This window comes from Haliotis rufescens, unplaced genomic scaffold (assembly GCF_023055435.1).
Source record: "Haliotis rufescens isolate VD_foot unplaced genomic scaffold, xgHalRufe1.0.p SCAF_14, whole genome shotgun sequence".
Taxonomy (NCBI): domain Eukaryota; kingdom Metazoa; phylum Mollusca; class Gastropoda; order Lepetellida; family Haliotidae; genus Haliotis; species Haliotis rufescens.
This window is the reverse complement of record NW_025963824.1, coordinates 33078625-33101742: the sequence shown is the minus strand read 5'-3', so window position 1 is coordinate 33101742 and position 23118 is coordinate 33078625. Positions and strand designations below refer to the sequence as shown.

The 23118-nt window shown below is 42.4% G+C and overlaps 1 protein-coding gene across 1 annotated transcript; it reads left to right on the top strand.

Annotated features, from left to right (window-relative positions):
• The first annotated feature begins 7914 nt into the window (after positions 1 to 7914).
• LOC124117144 (carboxypeptidase B-like) lies at positions 7915 to 22300 on the top strand. The gene is made up of 11 exons (XM_046478884.2): positions 7915 to 8071; positions 10391 to 10472; positions 11219 to 11352; positions 13549 to 13648; positions 14757 to 14855; positions 15608 to 15712; positions 16701 to 16811; positions 18301 to 18394; positions 19241 to 19455; positions 20510 to 20594; positions 21921 to 22300. The coding sequence occupies exons 1-11, from the start codon at positions 7980 to 7982 to the stop codon at positions 22100 to 22102; spliced, it is 1299 nt and encodes a 432-aa protein (XP_046334840.1). The 5' UTR covers positions 7915 to 7979; the 3' UTR covers positions 22103 to 22300.
• Positions 22301 to 23118: the final 818 nt, after the last annotated feature.

The window sequence follows — 23118 nt, the reverse complement described above, 5'->3', positions numbered from 1 at the left end:
ATATATTCAAATGGCTTTAAAGTCATTACTTTTGTACTTTTGATTTCTTTAGTGATACTGTCGAACGGTGATTGCAAAAAGCTTTCCATATATCTATAACATATGGTATTGTTTCCAAAGGGGGTCATGTGGCCAGCCCCTAATGTATTTTGGTCGGAAATTACGTTTGAACCCGGTTTGGACGTGCAGAGGATATTTATTATATAATGGATCCTGCAAAAGAAATACTAATACCTACCGTATTTATTATATAATACTTTATTCACATAAGAGCCTGCTAAAGAATGAACAATTATTTCCAATATAAAAATGTGTCCACGAATTCGCGCCAGGTTTGTCAACGAATACACTGTAAAATTGTGTCTTTGCGTTGGGAGTGGGTACGAATTCACCGTGCAGAGTTGCGTCCCTTGGGTACGCCAGAAACCTATGATCGTGGGTTCGAATCCCGGTTCGCCCCAATTATGTTTCTAGGTTTGTCAGCACCATACCCGTGCTCGTGGGTTTCACCGAAGTTGTAAACGTCTTAGACCTGCATCACTTCGGGCTTTCCTCCCACATTAAGCTGACACGCCGTGATATAACTGTAATACTGTTAAAAGCGGCGTTAAACCCAACCCACTCACTAACTCATTCACTCTAATAGACGTCCGGTCGCCTAACGGAGGGCAATACGGCATATATAGACGTTTTCATCGTTATGCTATGTACATTTTCAATGGAAGCAAGCAGTAAATCACGCAGCGTGTGACCGTTTGTCGCAGTCAGCGTGATTTACTGGGCTCTTATCATCACGATGCAAACTTTATGGTGATTGCAGCTGTGTAGATTGTGTGGCTATTTCTGCTATTGGTGTGTACCTATTTGATAGTTTGATAGCTCTCGGCTGGTTTTCTTTGGGAGGCCTGGTATTCTATTTGTTTCAAGGCTTGATGTTCTTTTAAGCAAATGCACTGGTAACAAAACATTGTGGAAACCTTGCTATTGTTATCCCTCTCCTAAACCAAGTTCTCATGTACAATTTCTCCGTTTGTATACTCTCCAGGCATGTTCCGTGCAGAGGCTTTTTGCTATTCAGGAATTTGAATTTTTTCAACTTTTGCGTTGAGATCGGTGTTCCTCCGATGCGTAACTCGCACCATCACCAGCAACCCGTGAAGATCCGGGGTAGAATAGGTCTTCATCAGCCCATGCTTGTCTCCCCTGTGAAGATTCGGGGTAGAATAGGTCTTCAGCAACCCATGCTTGTCTCCCCCGTGAAGATCCGGGGTAGAATAGGTCTTCAGCAGCCCATGTTTGTCTCCCCAGTGAAGATCCGGGGTAGAATAGGTATTCAGCAAGCCATGCTTGTCTCCCCCGTCAAGATCCGGGGTAGAATAGGTCTTCAGCAACCCATGCTTGTCTCCCCCGTGAAGATCCGGGGTAGAATAGGTCTTCAGCAACCCATGCTTGTCGTAAAAGCCGACTATGCTTGTCGTAAAAGCCGACTGAGGGGATCGGGTGGTCAGGCTCGCTGACTTTGTTGCTGCATGTCATCGTATCCCAATTGAGTGGATCTATGCTCATGATGTCAATCACTTGATTGTCTGGTCCAGACTTGATTATTTACAGTCCGCCGTCATATAGCTGGAATATTGCTGAGTGCGGCGTTAAACAACAAACCAGCCAACTCAACCAGACGTTCTTATTTGAATTTGAAAAGTTGTGATTGAATATGAATGAGAATAATCATCGACCTGATTTTTTCCAAGAACTTACCAATCTGTACTCATTTTATACCCACAAACGTGATGTGATAATCAAAGAACGAAAATACCATATCTCACATAAATGATATATAATCCATATGCTTGAAGAAGGTCATACCACAATGAGGCCATTGGCTCCGTAAATCTGCCATGTCGCCATGGAGGGGTCTATTGTCTTGTCAAACTTTACTGCGTGTTTTACAGCAGTAATTGAATGTCAAAGAGGCAATATATCAACGGATTCACGTTTACATATCAGATGATTCGATCGTGCGCCATGAAAAGCGTGCTGTACTATTTTTACTTACCGTACAGCTTACTGTAAAATATTTACACTGTTTTGTCGCAATGTATGGAACAAAACGTTGGGCATCAGGAATATTGCTGGGGATATATTTATGAAATTGTGTAGTCGGTCTTCCCAACAAAACATATTCCCCAAAAACATTCACGATCCCAACTTGTTTTTTCTGTAGATGACGGTAGAGTTATGTGAAGCGTACGGTTAAAAGTACACATGTTGTGGTGGTCTGCAATACTGTGGGTTCACGTAAACAGATGTATTACGGTATCGTTGTAGTTGGTTTCCGCCATTGGTTGAGATACGTTCTGTAGCATTCGTGACCAACTCGTGTTATTCCGGGACAAGCCGAATAGCGACTCGTGACATTTTTGCGACCGGGTTCCGTCTTAACGCAAACAACACATACCTAAAACAATTGTCAACTCGTTGCGTAGTGGTTCACATATATATCCCCATATATTATATATATTTCAGATGCAATTTAAAGCTCACCTGGACATGCGGAATTATACAGTATGATTGAACACATTTCGCTGTGTCTTGGGTATATTTTTTAATGCAAGACATGTGTAAAATCAAAAATTATTATCTGATGGATTCTTTGACGAAGAACTTGAAATCATACGCGCATTCTGATTGGTTTTTCGTATTTTCGCACATAACATTCATCGATAGGGGGACGAGTCTTCTTGCAGGTTACGGAAAGGGGCGAGTGGTGACGAATGCGATAGGGGGACGAGTCTTCTTGCAGGTTACGAAAAGGGGCGAGTGGTGACGAATGGTTCTGTAGGCATCTGACTTGCGAGGGCAGGGATATATGTGCCGTGTATTCAGTACCAGATACACCTGTAGATACTTTTCCTTTCCGGTCCAGTGGTTAAACATGGTTCTATTCTGTTCATACAAAAATATTTGAAACTTCGTTTGATTTATTTTGTTGTCGATGAGAGATAATCTGCCGATCAAAAGAAAATATACACTTGAAAACTGGATTTGACTAAAACAATTACAAAAGTTAGTGAAAATAGTTGCTGCAATCATACGGCCCACAACACAACTGAGATACCCGCATCAAATACATCACCATCGAATAACCATTTCTTGTATATTTCATATTTAGCCACCATCAAATGTAGGTGTATACTTTCTTATTCCCGATAGTTTAAATTGCATATTCACCATACATATTCTTGATTAGTCAAGATTAAAAGTGTATAATACACACAGACTTTTCTTTTGTATCATTTCAGGCTGTCAGCATAAACCACGAAATGTACGATCTTTCAACTCTGTTTTTTTTCAGCAAAATTATTCTAATAAGAGCCCCCTATTTCTAATTTTTAGAGCGCCCTGGGCACTTATTACGTCGAATATAGTTTGGGTGAAACGTTGGTGGCAGTTTGACACCTTACCGTAATGTATCGTTATAACATACAGTATAAGCAGTTTTCAGTATACCTTTTTTTTACGGTTAAAACCTGAAGGCACAGGTACCGGTAAGTTACCGTAATGGTTTAAAAGGTTGGTCTATGGGTACTGGTTAACTGAGGTGATCGTACTGAGTTGCGCCCCTTCTACGTATCAGAATCCGGTGATCGTGGGGTCGAATCCCAGATTCATCCTGATTATGATTCATTCCTGTGCTCCTACGTCTCACAAGGTGTTAAACATCAGCTTTGCATCACTATGAACTTTCCTCCCACATTAATCTGATTAACCAGGTCCTGAATCAAATACTGTTGAGCGAACCCACTTCACTCACTCACCCTACGTAACGGATACGCACAGTACTTTTAAGAAAGCATTTTACAGATCTAACCTCCAGTTCCACTTCTCTTATCCATTCGTAACCAACTCGTGTTATTCCGAAGCCGAATAGCGACTTGTGTCTCTCTCGTGGCCATTATTGCGACTGGGTTCCATCTAACGGCCTAATGATTCACGTACATTTCCCCCATATATCATATATATTCAAGATGCTATTGAAACCACATCGGGACTTACAGTATTATACAGTTTGATTGGACACACATAACTGTATCTTGGATATATTTTATTTTTAAATCCAAGACATACGTATAAAATCATAAAATATTCCTGGTGGATTCTTTGACCGAAGTACTTGAAGTCATACGCTCATTCTGATTGGTTTGTCGTATTTTCGCACATGCCATTCATCGATAGGAAACGATTCTTCTTACGAAAAGTGGCGAGTGGTGACGAATGCTCTCTGATCACTGACATAGGGCAAAGTTATATCATAGCGTATTAACCTCATATGGGAGAAAACCCGAAGTGATACGGATATTAGACGGTTAGGACTTTGGTGAACCCGACTAGCACTGACAAACCAAATCATTATCGGCGCACCTGAGGGGCTGAACGTTGCACAGGACCCGTGAAGATCCGGGGTAGAATAGGTCTTCAGCAACCCATGCTTGCCGTAAAAGGCGACTAACGGGATCAGGTGGTCAGGCTTGCTGACTTGGTTGATGCATGTCATTGTTTCCCAATTGCGTGGATTGATGCTCATGATGTCAATCACTGGATTGTCTGGTCCAGACTCGATTATTTACTTTCGACTTACAGTTGTAATATTGCGGCGTTCCATTCCCTCCATTTCCTCCGTCCTGACATTCCTGGAATGACCTACAAGCGGCATAAAATCGTTCTCATTTACTCACTCCATTTGTAATATGAAATTGTGTGAGAGTGAATGAGTAGGGTTAAACGCCGATTTTAACATTATTCAAGTTATATCGCGGCGTGTCAGCTTAATGTGGGAGGAAAGCCCGAAGTGATGCAGGTCTCAGACGTTTACCACTTCGGTAAAACCCGAGCAAGGGTATGGTGCTGACAAACCTAGAAACATAATCGGAGCGAACCTGGATTCGAACCCACAAGCATAGGTTTCTGGCGTGCGAATCGCAGCGACTGGGCAACCCGTACCCCCGCAATATGAAATAAAGGCAATCAAAAGCATGCAATTATCATCCACGTGAGGAACGTCAGTTTACAGAAACGCAGCTAGATACTAAACAAGGTCACCTTTGCTCGTTTACCACGATATGTCCGTATTCCAGTTCACAATTCATAGTTTGTCTGTAATTTATGACCCGTTGTGACATGTATTGTCAGCACTCAGATGGTCTGCACAATGGAGGTGCTTGTCCGGGAGTGGTGAGGTGAGGTGAAATTGGGTTTAACGTCGCGTCCAAGATTATTGCACTTATATAGCGACGTGTGTGTCTGTGTGTGTGTGGCTGCTTGTACTAGTCCGGACTGATGCCGATTTATAGTGCTAGCACACTGAGATTCCATGCCGCAGTTTAACATGAATACCCCACTCAGACACAGTATACTGACTCCGAGCCGACCAGTCCGCGTTTTAGCCCCTTAATGCCGAGCGTCAGACAGGTTAACAACAAGTACCATCTTTTAACGTCTTTTGGTATGACGCGGCCGGGATCGAACTCCGGACCTTCCGCTCTCCGGGCGGACGCTCTACCTCTAGAGCACGGAGGCGGTCTGTCCGATAGAGGAATCGTCACATTGGACAGAGTTTGGACCAGACAATCCAGTGATTGATATCATGAGCATCGAGCCACGCAATTGGGATCGAAGGTGCTTGTCCGGGAGAGAAATCATCTATAGGTCACATTGGGCATACGTGTCAAAGGTTAACCGTTATAAACAGTGTACCCCTTCAAAGTGTACCCCGTTATTGTGGACGCCATTAATCTGGATCCCGCTAATTCGCACCACGTTAGTGCGGATCCTTTTAGTCCGATCCCTCTTTAATCCGGACCCCGTTAGCGTGGACACCCAGCTGATTCAGAATAGATTTTTCATATACATATATCTTTCTTTTTCTCTGAAAGGATAGCGCCCTGCAAATGCATACCCAGCAAACATTGTTTGTGTGTTAACCCTGAGGCAGAATTTGTGCTTTCCAGTATTTTATTCTTAGTCATTTGTGGCTCGTGTACAAGGAATGCATTATGCGGGACTGGGTGTAGTTGTTGCTACGCATAGCGAAGTCATGTCGCATTTTATTTAAAATGTGAGACCCGTGAAGAGAGGTCTTCAGTAACCCATGCTTGCCGTAAAAGGCGACTTTTCTTGTCGTAAGAGGCGACTAACGGGATCGGGTGGTCAGGCTCGCTGACTTGGTTGATGTATGTCATCGTGTCCCAATTGCGATGCTCATGATATCAATCACTGGATTGTCTTGTCAAGACTCGATTATTTACAGACCTTCGTAATATAGCTGGAATATTGCCGAGTGGGGCGTTAAACAACAACAACAAAACATCATCACTTCGGGCATTCCTCCCACATTAAGCTGACACGCAGTGATATAACTGGAATACTGTTCAAAGCGTCGCTAAACCCATCTCACTCACTTACTTATGATGTTGTGGAGGTGTCAGCTGGATCTGAGCGTATTGATGTATAGTAAACAAAATAAGATCTATTCGCGATCCCTAACCTTTTTATTCAGTATACGATCCCTAACCTTTTTATTCAGTATATATAAACTGAGGGTCAAGAGAAAGTTTACCTTGTTTGTTTTGTATGTAATTGAAAGTTGAAGAACTGTTGATTCCCTCTATGTAACCATCACCCATCCAAGCAACAGTTTGTAAAAAGTAAACTGTGGCTGGGTAAATTTAGGTAAAACTAGATTGGTTAGTGATGACTGCGGTAAAGCATGAATTTGCACCCACATGACCCAACCATGTTTGAAATAATATAAATTTGTGCCGAAATAAGCAAATTTATTGATTTTCGAAGACAAGATGTCTTCGATACCCAGTTGTGTATTATGCGAAATATTTATTTTAGATTTTAAAAGGTTTAAATTAAATTATATTTAAAATAGTGAAACCATGTAGAAGAAAGTATTCTAACTGTATGAACTAAGCGCAAGTACAGTTTATTTTGGTTTATATTTATTTATTTATTTATTTATTTATTTATTTATTTATTTATTTATATTATATAATTATTTATAAATTTATTTATTCATTTATTTATTATTGAAAATCAAACATATGTTAAAATCTACCGAGATATTTATTTATTTATTTATTTATTTAGATATTTTTTATTGAAAATCAAACATATGTTGAAATCTACCGAGAGGTATGGTTTCCTTTGCCCCCCAGTTATCAACAGGTCGGATTTAATTAATCTTTCGAAAAACCCTTATGTTACCGACAACACACACAAAATTGTTTCCTTCCCTTCAATGAAAGCACGAACACAAATGATGGGTGGAGAGAAAAAGATGGATTTTAAGTTATGTGGTTTGTTTTGTTTGTTTGCTGTATAACGCCGCTCTCCGCAATATTCCAACTATATGACGGAGGTCTGTAAATAGGGCCAGCATGGGTTGCTGAAGACCAATTCTAACCAGGAATCTTCACGGAACTATAAATAATTTAACATATGTCCTTTGCCGTAACAATGTATCTAAGAAGTGAATGAATATTACTTATTAAAAAAAACCTATGTTTAAATCTTATTTCATGGCTAAGAAGTCTTGTACACTACGTGATACACAACATTAAACAAATGTCGATAAAAAATTCATCATCAATCGAGGTGAAAGTTGACAATCGCTATTTACCGCTCAAACCATTACCCTGACCCTGGAATTCAAGGTACTTGATTCTTACAACGAAATGAACTGATATATGATTTTGTAAATGGTTATTAGGCCTCAACAATGTCTCAATTTAGAATATAGACAAACAAGGACAGAATCTAGCTCAATCATTGCCAAATCTTGACCGCTTTCAAATATGACCTATAGTGATATTGAACGGGAAAAGGCAATTTTGCACACGGCTTCAGACAAGGTATAAAAGTGGAGCTCCTACCACCCCTGTTGTTGGTAGGTGATTGCTCACAGTACCACCATGAAGTGTCTGGTTCTTCTCGCCCTCTGTGGGCTCGCCTTAGGGCTACCTAGCGGCAGACTCGACGAACAGGGAGCGGAAACATACTTAAAGTAAGAATTATTTTTGTATTTTTTCCCCATTCCACAGTTTTCCACACAGCACATGGCATATTATTTGTTTGTTTGTTGTTTAACGTCGCACTCAGCAATATCCAAGCTATATGATGACTGTCCGTTAATATTCGAGTCAGGACCAGACAATCCACTGATTGATATCATGAGCATCGTTCTACGCAATTGGATAAGGATGACATGCTTCAACCGAGTCAACGAGCCTGACCACCCGATCCCGTTAGTCGCCTCTTACGACAAGCATGGGAGTTATTCTAACCCGGATTTTCACGGGTGCAATGGGTATATACTGACATCATAGACGTATACAGGCTCGTAGCTCTATCGATGAAGATTGTACACATTATTATTTATCTCCTGTACGCCAAAGGGGCAAAGATTGTCTCCAACAGCATTGGAGCGAATGATACTCACGTGTAAATATTAGGAAACCTAGAGTGAGTGAGTGAGTTGGGTTTAACGCCGCTTTTAACAGTATTCCAGTTATATCGCGGCGTGTCAGCTTAATGTGGGAGGAAAGCCCGAAGTGATGCAGGTCTCAGACGTTAACCACTTCGGTGAAACCCACGAGCACGGGTATGGTGCTGACAAACCTAGAAACATAATCGGGGCGAACCGGGATTCGAACCCACAATCACAGGTTTCTGGCATGCCCAAGGGACGCAACTCTGCACAGCGAATCGCGGCGCCTTAGATGACTGGGCCACCCGTGCCCCCTAGGAAACCTAGAACGTCACAGTCACAGTGTCGATGCTGCTATTATGATCTTTCGTTTTATAAAGGTAAATTTAACAACATTGTTTAACAACAAATTTAAATGTTAATATTGCAATAGTAAAACTGTTGAAGATGAGTATCATGATTGTGTTAGTTATATGTGAGTATAACAAAGAACTACGACTGTGTTATATATCAAACAATTTTTCTGAATGTGCATGAGTGGCGGTCTGGTAGCCTCGTGCTTAAAGCGTTCGCTCGTCACGCCGAAGACCCGAGTTCGATTCCCGACATGGGTACAATGTGTGAAGCCCATTTCTGGTGTCACCCTCCGTGATATTGCTGAAAGCGGCGTAAAACCATACTTACTCACTCAATTAGCACCACGCCGTGCTCGTGGGTTTGAACACAGGGATGAGGGTCGTGCTTCTTGCTTCATTGTGGGTTAATCTCCCTCATCATGTTATCCCGCGCGCAGATCCGGGTTAGACTTGGTCTTCGTCAACCCATGCCAAGAGGCGACTATGCTTGTCGTAAAAGGCTACTATGCCTGTCGTAAGAGGCGACTCTACTTATCATAAAAGGCTACTATGCTTGTCGTAAGAGGCGACTATGCTTGTCGTAAAAGGCGACTATGCTTGCCGTAAAGGCGACTAACGGGATCGGGTGGGCGAGCTCGCTCACTTGGTTGAACCCAATTTCACCTCATTGGCGACTCTACTTGTCGTAAAAGGCTACTATGCCTGTCGTAAAAGGCGACTCTGCTCGTCGTAAAAGGCTACTATGCTTGTCGTAAGAGGCGACTGTGCTTGTCGTAAAAGGCTACTATGCTTGTCGTAAAAGGCTACTATGCTTGTCGAAAAAGGCGACTATGCTTGTCTTAAAAGGCGAATCTGCTCGTCGTAAAAGGCTACTATGCTTGTCGCAAGAGGCGACTATGCTTGCCGTAAGAGGCGACTGTGCTTGCCGTAAGAGGCGACTGTGCTTGCCGTAAAGGCGACTATGCTTGCCGTAAAGGCGACTAACGGAATAGGGTGAGCGAGCTCGCTCACTTGGTTGAACCTCACCTCACCTCACCTCACCTCACCTGCGGACCTTAATGAATTGTAACACGTATATAAAACCTCTTGCCGCACTTATTTAAAACATGTTTTCACGTAGGCAACAATTCATTATTTAAAATTGTAATCCTTTAAGTGGGTTTCGCAATCCTGTAAGTTATAATTCTATTATAGAAATAATGTTTTACATTGTTCATTGTGTCTCATATGCCTTTAATGGCCTGATTTTGTTGGTATTTGATGCAAGTTTTTTATGTCTAATGTGTACACATACAACACGTGACACATAAATAAAATATTTTCTTCTTTTCCTTTTTCTTCTACTATTGGGTAAGGATGAGCAATTTGGGTTAAGTGTGTTGTAATAGTGATCGTTCCTTGAAGCTTTACTCCGAAACATCCATAGATGCTGCGACGAATATTTTGTAGTACTTGACGAATATTCATAAATTGGACGATCAGACGCAAGACGCTAGGGTGTGAGGTAAATGTTACCTTTAGCGTTTTCTTCCACTTGCAGCCATCGCCTCGTGGACGTGAACATCACCAGTGTGGAGCAGCAGAGCTACATTAACGACCTCGCCGACGTTGGAAACATGGGGGTAAAAGGGGAATGAGTTGCTGCTGATGTTGTATCGCGTAGTGGTAAACAACGCACGTCGTTGTTGTCGTTACACAATGCTTATAACACATGTACGATCTGTTACTAACGCCAGGCTGATACGCTATGCAACGTTAGTAGACGCTTCACAAGAAAATGAACCCGTGAAGATCCGGGGTAGAATAGGTCTTCAGTAACCCAAGCTTGCCGTAAAAGGCGACTATGCTTGTGGTAAGCGGCGACTAACGGGATCGGGTGGTCAGGCTTGCTGACTTGGTTGATGCATGTAATCGTATCCCAATGCGTGGATCGATGCTCATGATGTCAATCACTGGATTGTCTGGTCCAGACTCGATTATTTACAGACCGCCATCATATATCTGGAATGTTGTTAAGTGCGGCGTTAAACAAAAAACAAACAAAACACCTGCGGCCTGCATCACTTCGGGCTTTCCTCCCACATTAAGCTGACACGCCGCGATATAACTGGAATACTGTTAAAAGCGGCGTTAAATCCAACACATTCACTCACTCATAGGTATAACAGCACTGCCATTCCGTACAACGCACAACACTGTTACTAGAAGCACAATGCTTGAAAACAGAATACTATATGTACATCCCAGTGACAGTGAGTCCATCAGGGTGACGTAGTGTCACATAAGCACAACATTTCCACAAGCAACACACGTCAGTTGTGCAAGCGTGGCGTTATTACCACACGAGTAACGGTATCTCGCCTTTCAGCTCGATGTCTGGTTGTACCCCACGCTGAAGAACACAGGGCGACTCAGAGTGCCTCCAGAGTCTATTGACCTCTTCATGGACTTGATGCAGAAGTCCGGAGTCAGCGCCAAGATCAGAACCCAGAACCTGAAGCAGTAGGTGGACCCCTCATATTTGAGGGTACCATATATACCCGTATGTGTTGAATACTCGTCAATGTCAATACTGTTAGGGGCGGTCGGGTAGCCTAGTGGTTAAAGCGTTCGCTCGTCACGCCGAAGACCCGGGCCCGATTCCCGACATGGGTACAATGTGTGGAGCCCATTTCTGGTGTCCCCCGCCGTGATATTGCTGGAATATTGCTAAAGCGGCGTAAAACTATACTCACTCACGCACTCAATACTGTTGATGGACACTACAACGTAAGTTCGTCATGAAACCACCAGTCTTATTGGCAATAGCTGATGTGATTGCAACATGTGAGGTAACGGCATCGACCAAGAGGTCTCTCTGACACTTATGGACCAGAGACGTCCATATGTTGATGATTTTTGTCTCCCGTGACCCGTAATGGGGTGTCCTCAGATCTTTGTTTAGCTTCAGCGAGAACCTAGATCTGATTTTAATGAGATTGGTCCATCGGCTTTCCTGTCAGACCCCTCGCACGATGAAATATCAGAACGAAACGTCCAGGTACCACCCAAAGTCACCTCTTTTGGACATTTTAGCCTTAATCCTTCATCTGTAAAAATCATACTGGCGTGAAAAATAAAGTATATTCCTCTGTTTGATCAGAGACCATATAATAGACGACTGCCGATATAATCCTTCTTCTTTCTTGGCATTTACAAAGCAAATGATAATTTTATAATACAAATATTTCATGTAACGGATTTTTATTTTTGTATGATGTTTTCATTGTTGTGTAAATACACAAAGTAAGTAGTACCTTCATCATATTTACATTATTATGATTGGGTTTAGGCCAAGATCATTTTGCTCATAATCAATATTTACACGGCATAAAATTGATAATTGATTAAATGTAGTCATGATTAATACAGACAAAATCTAAAGAAGATAACAAATATGTAGTATTCTAGTATGTAGTATATGCGCGATATGTGATAGAAGCCTAACTGAAAGAAAGTTAAACTTACGAAGAAATGGCGAAAGCAAAGGGGTAAAAAAAATACGCGTCTTACAAAAACAATTCTAATATCATACAATATAAGTCACTTTGTGGAATGTTTCAAAGGATATATGCGGATGATAATCACAAACAAAATGCATGTTATGTCGTCTGCTATATGGTAATTTAACTTAAAATATGTGACGTAAAATATGGCCTTGCGCCAAAAATTATACAAAAAAAACTACCGATCGTACCTAAATAACTTTGGTACAAAGCCAAAGGGGAAATCGTGATAAATGTAAAACTATTTAATTCAGGGCCGATAATAGGAACACATTCGTCTGAAAGCATGCGAAAATTAAGAGTTGTGGTGTAATTATTTCGGGACAATTCAGATTTAGTCCCATTTCTGGAGTCAAAATCTGAAATTTCGCATCCGCCCTAAATTTTTAATGGCACTAAACCAATTTTTAACATATCCCCTTTTATACACTTTGGTAACAAAGGACTTTCATTACGAATTAGAGGCCGTTATTGAAAATCAAAATCTGCACTTTTGCCGATTTTACATGTGCGCCATTTTGTTCTCTCGGACAAAGACAAAGCGTGATCACAGTCATCAAATACAGTGACAACGACATGCTTTAGGGCACCAACAAATCTCAGTTGTAATGCTAACAATGTTACGAAAAAACATGAGTGTAAATATGTATTGTGAAATATATCTTTTGCATGGAAAAAAAAGGCGACAACGATGACTGCAGTGAACGCGTTTCTGCTCGCTTCCGGACAGGCTGCGCAGTACAATCCGTAGCAGTGATGGTTTCGCGCATAGGCTAGAGGGCCGTCCCTCTATTATATGGTCTCTGGTTTGATAGTGGCAAAAATGAAACAAGAAATAGTTATTCGATGGTGATGTATTTGATATGGGTATACTAGTAGTGTTTTAGGCCTTAAGTTTGCAGTGTTTCGGCGTCTGGTGACAGTTTGAGAACGTTTGTTAATAATTTTATTATTGTTTGGTTCAAATCCAGTTTCCAAGTGTATACTTTCTTTTGTCCGTCAGTTTATATTGGAATGGTTTCCCGTTTTTCTTAATTTGGTAGTTCTTGTTGTCCAAAGCGTTCGCTAGCGTTTTCTAAATTGAATCCAAATCAGATCTTGTCTTTTCCGTTTACGTGTGATGATTTAAACGTGACGTGTGTGTCTGATACAGGTTGAATGACGCTGTTTACGCACAGCCAGCGGAACCATCTCAGTACGCTGACTTCATCGAGGGCGTAATTAGACACAACGCCTACTACAGGTTGAGCGATGTAAGTTGGGGTTGGGTAACACGGGATTTATCATAGCGTTCAAGATTGTCACACTTATATAGAGACGTGCATTCATGTACGTGTGTGCGTGCGTGCGTGCGTGCGTGCGTGCGTGCGTGTGTGAGTGGCTGCTTGTACCATTGATATACCATAACGCAGACATGGATACTCCCACTCAGACTCCGAGCCGACCAGCTAATGTTTTAGCTCATTAATGCCAAGCGGTAACAAGTAACATCTTTTAACCTCTTTTGGTATTGCGCGGCCAGGGAATCGAGCCACAACCTTCCGCTCCCCGGGCAGACGCTCTACCCACTAGACCGACGCGACTGTCGGGTGAAACGCAATTGTGACGTGGTTAATAGCGTCTCAACGCTCCCCGACGGCGTTGGTGACGTGGTTATAAGCGTCTCAACGTACCCCAACGGCGGTGATGACGTGATTATTAGCGTCTTAATGTACCCAGACGGCGTCGGTGACATGGTTATTAGCGCCTCAACGTTCCCCGACGGCGGTGATGACGTGGTTATTAGCGTCTTAACGTTCCCCGACGGCGGTGATGACGTTGTTATTAGCGTCTCAACGTTCCCCGACGGCGGTGATGACGTGGTTATTAGCGTCTCAACGTTCCCCGACGGCGGTGATGACGTGGTTATTAGCGTCTTAACGTTCCCCGACGGCGGTGATGACGTGGTTATTAGCGTCTCTAAGTTCCCCCACGGCGTTGGTGACGTGGTTATTAATGTCTCAAAGTTCCCCGACGGCGGTGATGACGTGGTTATTAGCGTCTCAAAGTTCCCCGACGGCGGTGATGACTAGGTTATTAGCGTCTCAAAGTTCCCCGACGGCGGTGATGACGTGGTTATAAGCGTCTCAACGCGCACCAAAGGCGTTGGACGTTGCGTATCGCTGGTTAGTTTCAGTAATTAGCTGGAATAATACTGACTACGGCTAAAAACAACAAGCATGTCCAGTCTGGATGCCAGTGGTATTGCTGTACTTTGGTCGTTCTGGCACAGGGTTGCAAAGAGCATTAAATGATGTCTCGTAGCAACAACATCTCGGGTTCTATATGTTGGACGGGTACATTAATGTGATGTTGTTGCAGATTGACTCCTACACGTCCAACTTTGCCTCCTTCAGCGGAGTGAGCAAGTCCTACCTCACCAGGCCGACCTACGAGGGACGGAATACTCCATATGTTGAGGTAGGGGTCAAGGCTATCCACATCTTTCTTTAAGATTGATATATTAGCCATAAAATAAGTCTGGCGTTTTCTGTGGAGTAGCTTGTTAGTTATTTCATACCTTTTGTATTGTAAATCGTAAATATTTAGACACTGATACTAGAATATGAAAATATATATTAATATGAAATATGAAAATGACACTCGGATACGTCCATTAATACTGCGCCACAATTCCATTCACCTAGTTAATGCTCATGGCGCTACATAGTTTTAGCAAATAATGCTAATGAGTGAATGAGTGAGTATGGTTTTACGCCGCTTTTAGCAATATTCCAGCAATATCACGGCGGGGGACACCAGAAATGGGCTTCACACATTGTACCCATGTCGGGAATCGAACCCGGGTCTTCGGCGTGACGAGCGAACGCTTTAACCACCAGGCTACCCGACCGCCCCTAATGCTAATGAAAGGGGAGTAGAGTTGATAGTGTTGTCTGAAAAGGTGTGTTTTCAGATGAGCCTTAAAGGATGAAAAAAGCGATGGCGACAGCTTAAGATCAGATGGTAGTTTGTTCATAGCGAGGAAGCGCTGAACTGGAAAGATCTCTGACCAAAGGTTTTGAGACGGGTTTCCGGGACTTGTAACAGGTGGTTATTCTGAGAACGGAGATATCTGGAAGGCTTGTATTTAGGCAGTAGTTCGGTGAGATATAATGGGGCTGATGTCAAATGTATTGTAAGCACCATCCCGTGATGATCCTGACTTTCAGATTACCGGAGGCTCCGGCAACAACAAGAAGAACATCTTCATCGAGGCTGGCATGCACGCCCGGGAGTGGATCAGCCCTGCATCCGCATTGTACTTCATAGACAGGGTGAGTAGCAGCCCATCACAAACACTCAGCATCCCGTGGACATCCGGGAAAGAATTCGCCTTCAGCAACCCATCTTGGTCATTACAGCAGTGTGTACTTGTCATGCAGCTTGTCATGTTTAGGTAGAATTGTCATGACAACAGTGGGTTTACTTTTACAGCTTGTCATGCACGTGTAGAATGGTCATTACGTCCTTAAAGCAGTGTGTTTACTCTTACAGCTTGTCTTGCACGTGTAGAATGGTCATTACGTCATTAAAGCAGTGTGTTTACTCTTACAGCTTGTCTTGCACGTGTAGAATGGTCATTACGTCCTTAAAGCAGTGTGTTTACTCTTACAGCTTGTCTTGCACGTGTAGAATGGTCATTACGTCCTTAAAGCAGTGTGTTTACTCTTACAGCTTGTCTTGCACGTGTAGAATGGTCATTACGTCCTTAAAGCAGTGTGTTTACTCTTGCAGCTTGTCTTGCACGTGTAGAATGGTCATTACATCATTAAAGCAGTGTGTTTATGCTTACAGCTTGTTATGCACGTGTAGAATGGTCATTACGTACTTAAAGCAGTGTGTTTACTCTAACAGCTTGATATGCACGTGTAGAATGGTCATTACGTCCTTAAAGCAGTGTGTGTACTCTTGCAGCTTGTCATGCACGTGTAGAATGGTCATTACGTCATTAAAGCAGTGAGTTTATGCTTACAGCTTGTCATGCACGTGTAGAATGGTCATTACGTCCTTAAAGCAGTGTGTTTACTCTTGCAGCTTGTCTTACACGTGTAGAATGGTCATTACGTCATTAAAGCAGTGAGTTTATGCTTACAGCTTGTCATGCACGTGTAGAATGGTCATTACGTCCTTAAAGCAGTGTGTTTACTCTTGCAGCTTGTCTTACACGTGTAGAATGGTCATGACATCACTCACTATGGTTATTCTTGCAGCTGGCCATGCACGTGTAGAATGTTCATGACATCACTGTGGTTATTCTTGCAGCTCCTTCATCGACGTGAAACTGACAGCGATGCCAACTACCTGTACAATAACTTCAACTGGTTCGTCGTGCCCGTCAGCAACCCCGACGGCTATGAATACACACACACCTCCGTAAGTTTGCGTCATGCGCACTGACCTGGAGTCCAGCTGTGTCACATGTCTATAGGAGCACACCATTTAGGAGCAGCTCATGTACTGGCAGAATTGTCTTGTGTTTTCGTGACAACGCGTTACTTTGATAAATGGATTATGTTCATACAGCTGAAAGAATGTCGATGTCACAGTACACTGGTGGATGAGCTATCGCGCGCGCGCACACACACACACATACATACACACACACACGCACGCGCGCGCGCACGCACACACACACACACACATCCAACTTCCAACAACACGCTCCAAAGTCACAATACGGATTTCGCTTTATTGGCACAGTAGGATTGAAATATATGTATTGTGTGATCGATTCACAGGTTTCAAACAGTAATTTCAAATTTAACACTTTATGTACAGTAAACTACGGTTATAACGAACACGCTTATAACGAACTGACGGATATAACGAACTACCTTTTTGGTCCCGATATTTAGCTGTATTATGCTGTTTATATGCTTATAACGAACTACGGTTATAACGAACTAAAATTAGTAGTCCCTTTGAGTTCGTTATAACCGTACTTTACTGTAGATGGGTTCCTTTTCAAATTGACTGTTTTGTATCTTTGATACCTTAGCTGTTTTGTGTCTATTTGGTTTGGGGCGCTGTAACTTTTGTTTGAGAAATTCATTTTTTTCAACCATAAACCAAAATTAAATTTCATCATTCCCCTAATAGGTTGACTGCTCACTAACCAGAACTCCACTCCACTGTGTTATCCGGGGTAGAACAGGTCTACAGGAACCCATTCTTGCCGTAAAAGGCGACTATGCTTGTCGTAAGAGGCGACTAACGGGATCGGGTGGTCAGGCTCGCTGACTTGGTTGATGCATGTCATCGTATCCCAATTGCGTGGATCGATGCTCATGATATTAATCACTGGGTTGTCTGGTCCAGACTCGATTATTTACAGACCGCCGTCATATAGCTGGAATATTGCTGAGTGCGGCGTTAAACAACAAACAAACAAAACTTAGGGATTCACGGATACGGAGGGTTCCCATCAACCCATGCTTGTCGATCGATTTGTGTTAACAGGGAGTCAGTGATTTCCGATTTCGTGGATCGTTGCTCGTAAAATCAGTCCCTGGATGGTCTAGTCTCACTCGATTATTTACATTCCGCCGGCATATACAGTCAAACACCGTTGTATCTAACTTTGTTGTGTCGAATTTACGGTGGTCTCGAAGTAACGGCTTGGTCCCTGTGTATTTCTTTTTTTCTCATCAGTGTCGTTTATGTCGAACTTCGGATAACTCGAGGTCCCTTTAACTTTGACACAATGTTGTTTGACTGTAGCTGGAATATTGCTGAGTGTGCGTAAAAAAAAAGAACCCAAAAAGAAGACATTGTGATTATTTGTAATAAGAACACCATAAAAGTATAAAAGGAGTATGATACTACACCTGTGCTTCATCCATCTCTTCCTGTGTGTATTCAGTACCGGTATTGGAGGAAGAACAGGAGGGCTGTGTCTGGCTGTGGTAACAGCCGAGGTGTGGATCTCAACAGGAACTTCGACTCTATGTGGGGAGGTAAATCTAAGCCTCGAATCATTCTGGGGAAAGCTATATCGTATATTAACTGTGATGCTTCTGGTACAGAACCGGTGCAGTAAATGCCCCCCGTGACGATCCCGGGAAGAACAGGTCTTCAGCAACCCGTGATTGCTGTAAAAGGCGACTATGCATGTCTTAAGCGACGACTAACGGGATCGGGTGGTCAGGCTCGTCGACTCGGTTGATGCATGTCATCGTATCCGATTTGCGTAGATTGATGCTCATGATGTCAATCACTGGATTGTCTGATTACAGACCGCCGTCATATAACTTGAATATTGCTGAGTGCGGCGTTAAACAACAAACAAAACAAAACGTATTTTTTGAAAAGGGGAACTTAGAAGTCGGGTTGGTGTTATACTGGCCGTAATAATAAATAAATAAATAGAACTTTCCATAATTCATAAGAAATAAAAAAAGCAGAAATACTGTGAATAATGCTTGTTTTTAAATTGTATACGTAGATATATTTTGGATTTAAAACAATAGTTCTTTTCATTCAATAATAATGATTCTTTGAGTGAATGAACGAGTCAATATCCCTTAAGGTTACAGTCAGCAATACTGCAGATATGTCTATTTATATACCGAGAAATAGCGTTTTATATAAATAAATATTGATATATACAGCTAACGCTATGATTGAAACATTTCGGAGAACAATTCGTGTTGTCATTACTGTGTGGATTTTTAAAATATATATATTCAAGTCTGAACTAGACAAGCAATTTATATCGTCATAGCCCAGCTGCAGTTTTAAGCTATGGGTTGTTTTGTTATTCACATTCGGTTCTGGATCTAAGACTTCCTTTTTCTCATTAGGATCTGGGTCGAGTGGCTCGTGCTCTTCCGACACTTTCCGAGGGCCGTCGGTGTTTTCCGAGAATGAGAGTCAGAACGTCCGTGACAAGGTCCAGCAGATCAAGAGTCAGCAGGGCACCATCCACGCCTACCTCTCCATCCACTCCTTCTCACAGCTCCTCCTCACACCATACGGCTTCGCCTCCGGCACGTACCCTCCCAACAACAACGACATTGTGAGTCAACCTAACACGGCATTCGGATCATCTCGGATTATTCCGTTACATGTATAATATCCTCGGGAAATGGCGTAAATGTCTCGTTATATTACTAACAAACTCGGAATTCAGATCAACTTGGCCTATTTCGGTATGTGAATTATGTCCTTGGGAATTTGAGTATTTGTGTCGTTGAATGATAAAAAAAAAGAAGTAATCGGGCCATCTCGGCTTATTTCGTTACATGCGTAATTACCTTCACCCATGGAGCAGAATCCCGATTTTGTTACAACATGCAATTCAGCTAAATTGGACATATTGTAGACTGGTCCTCTTCCTTTACTGCGCACGCTACACAAATGTTGTGCAGACAGCTAGCTGAGGCGAGGCATTAGGGCTGGAATATTGCTCGGTGCATTTCCGGGCATCAATACTCAATAATATACCCGAAAACTCATTCACATGTCATCGTTCTCCTGACTTAACGATTCTATAGGTTTATGTGCTTGGTAATGGAACCTTGAAAGTTTATAGCTAAATCTTCCACCAAAAATAAATCAAACTGATGTTCAGATATGAGAAAACATACAAATATTTTTTTCTCTGAAGAATGGAGAGAAACAATTTCTTTGGAAACCACAACACACTTTATTACAGGACTTCCACCAATAAATTTCTCTTTTTCGGTTCAAAATCTAGGGAATATTTATTTTTCTGTAATTTCTGAAATATTTAAAAGAGAAAACCCAAACCTTCTTTTCTGCATTTTTTATTTTTCATCTGTAAATAAACCATATTTTACCATGACATTGATAAATGCTTGATTCTGATTGGTTTGAAAGTGGTTTCCTATTTGCTACGAAAACCCCTTTCAAATATATTAAGGCGTTTTGCAAAAAACCCGTTGTTGCGCCATGGTAGAATGGAGATAAACCTACTGTATTTAGCTAAAGCGTTCGGTTCCAAATTAAAATAAAAGAGGTATCTACTCTACAGTGGGACTACACCAGATTTCAAAACACAGTAGGTTTAATTCCTAAATACTCAGAGATCCCCCATTTTCTTTCCATAGCTGGATATCACCAACAGAGCAAGAACTGCCATTCTGAACTCTGATGGGAGATCGTACCGTGTGGGCACTCCAGCTGATATTCTGTGTAAGTTGGATGATGGCAAAGTGGTTGTAGGGCAAGAGGTTGTCAACATATCGCAACAAGTATCAGGGACCCGTTCCACAAAGCGATCGTAGAGTTACGACTGTCGTAAGTCTATGTTAAAGTATAGGAGTTACGGTCGCCTTAGCGCTACGTTCGCTTTTTGGAACGGGGCCCTGCCTGGAGACAAGGGACCGTGGAGTTACGACTGTCGTAAGTCTCGTACTTAGCATTAAACTTACGCCAATCGTAGCCCTTGCTATTGAAGCGCTACGACAGTCGTAATTAACTCTCTACACTCGGATCCATAAGAGAAGAATGGGCAATCTCATTAAATCAGATCTTAGTTCTCCCTGTTGCTAAGCAAAGATCTGAGGACATCCCAATACGGGTCACGTCAGAACGACCTTTCATCCGGTCAATCAAAGCGTCGCTTACCATATCATGAAAGTGACAGTCGACAGCAACGGCCCGTACGACTGATTCCGTCAAAATTATCGTGTCTCTCGCTTCCGTGGGATAAACATTTGAACGGATGAGACGTTGCACAGTACGTGGGAAGCACTGCCATACAATCTCAACCATATATTAGACATTCCGGAATGTTCGTTTGTTCAGTTTTTAAAATTTTAATCGAGAACTGTGTCAACATAATTTTTAAGTGTAGTCTGTAATCGAATTCGCCAGGTTGAAACGAGAAGCTCGAGAAAGCGGCTTCTAATTGGCTGATGTCGGCTTCTTGTCAGTCATTTCAGTGGTCTGTCAAAGTTCGCGAATGGTCGGTCTGGCGTGACCCGTAATGAGATGTTCTCAGATCATTGCTTAGTGGCAGCGAGTTACTTTAGATTTGTATGAGACTGAGAGAATGGGTTGTAGGGGTGCACATCCTTGTTTTTGAAACGTGTTAAAGCGTTTGTCCGATCGAACAGAAGAATGGGTGTTCGACCCCCCTACCGCGTAATACCAAAAGACATGACCAAAAAGTACTTATTGCTCCGTTATTAACTCAAATACTCATCACTCATTTACTCACATGTCATTTCTATTGTGATACAACTGAATAAGTCACGTCAATGTTGCCCGTGAAGATCCGGGGTAGAATAGGTCTTCAACAACCCATGCTTGCCGTAACAGGTGACAAACGGGATCGTGTGGTCAGGCTCGCTGACTTGGTTGATGCATGTCATCGATGCTCATGTTGTCAATCACTGGATTGTCTGGTCCAGACTCGTTTATTTACGGACCGCCGTCATACAGCTGGAATATCGCTGAGTGCGGCGATAAACAACAAACAAACAAATACATGTCAATGTCATGTCCTCTCCACAGACAACGCCGACGGAGGCTCCCACGACTGGGCTCGCTTGACGGAGAATATTCAGTACTCGATGACCTATGAACTCCGACCCGCCAGTGGGGGTCTCGAGGGCTTTGTGCTGCCAACCTCTCAGATTGCCCCTTGCAGTAAGGAAGTGTGGGAGTCTCTATATGCCATCGCCAGCAACTTGTAACAAGGATCCTGATTGGCTGCAGGGAGTCACAACTTTGTAATTGTCAGATGAAATGTCATTGGATGAGACAGCAAGCAAAACACCGACGGAAAATTTTTAACATAGCCTGTCGCTTGAATTGATAATATACCAGTTGTGTAATATCCTGTATACTGTCGCCTTGTTCAGAGTTGATAAATAAATTAATCAAATACTGTTGATTCGTTTTTTGTTTTTTTTGACGTTTTAAGGCAACGCTCAGCAATATTTCAACTCTATGGCGGAGGTCTGTAAATAATCGAGTCTGGACCATACAATCCAGTAATTGACATAATAAGCATCGATCTGGGCAATTGGGATACAATGACAAGCATCAACCAAGTCAGCGAGCCTGACCACCCGATCCCGTTAGTCGCCTTTTACGACAAGCATAGTCGCCATTTACAAGCGCGGCACGATGATGACCTATTCTACCCCGGATCTTCACGGGTGAATAAAATCCTGACTGGAAATGCCACTGTCAGTTTCATCTTCTGACCCACGCCACCATGACTTATAGTGACTGAGTGTTGACATATTTTATATCAGTGAGTGAGTGAGTATGGTTTAACGCCGCTTTTAGCAATATTCCAGCAATATCACGGCGGGGAACACAAGAAATGGGCTTCACACATTGTACCCATGTCGGGAATCGAACCCGGGTCTTCGGCGTGACGAGCGAACGCTTTAACCACTAGGCTACCCGACCGCCCCTTATATGGTATTAATATCAAAAGACGCAAGGGTGAGATTATATTTTTTTTTTTTGTTTTACACATTTTATTTCACCTTTTCCCTGTTACATGAGGAGGATGGCCATCCAGGGCAATGGTCAGGGTGAGATTATATTTATCAGAGACCATATAATAGCTTATATTATATGGTCTCTGTATTTATCATCCAAAATATTGTTTTCAGGAGGTGGCAGACCCTGTTATTTGAAGCGTTCTCTTGTCGCGGCGAAGGCCCGATTCGATTCCCAACGCATATGGGTACAA

Bases quoted from the DNA above. Each gene is read 5' to 3' on its own strand.
- LOC124117144 (XM_046478884.2), top strand. From the start codon at position 7,980: ATGAAGTGTCTGGTTCTTCTCGCCCTCTGTGGGCTCGCCTTAGGGCTA. The intron at 11,353-13,548 runs GTAGGTGGACCC...TGTCTGATACAG, and splicing joins AGAACCCAGAACCTGAAGCA to GTTGAATGACGCTGTTTACG. The intron at 13,649-14,756 runs GTAAGTTGGGGT...ATGTTGTTGCAG, and splicing joins CCTACTACAGGTTGAGCGAT to ATTGACTCCTACACGTCCAA.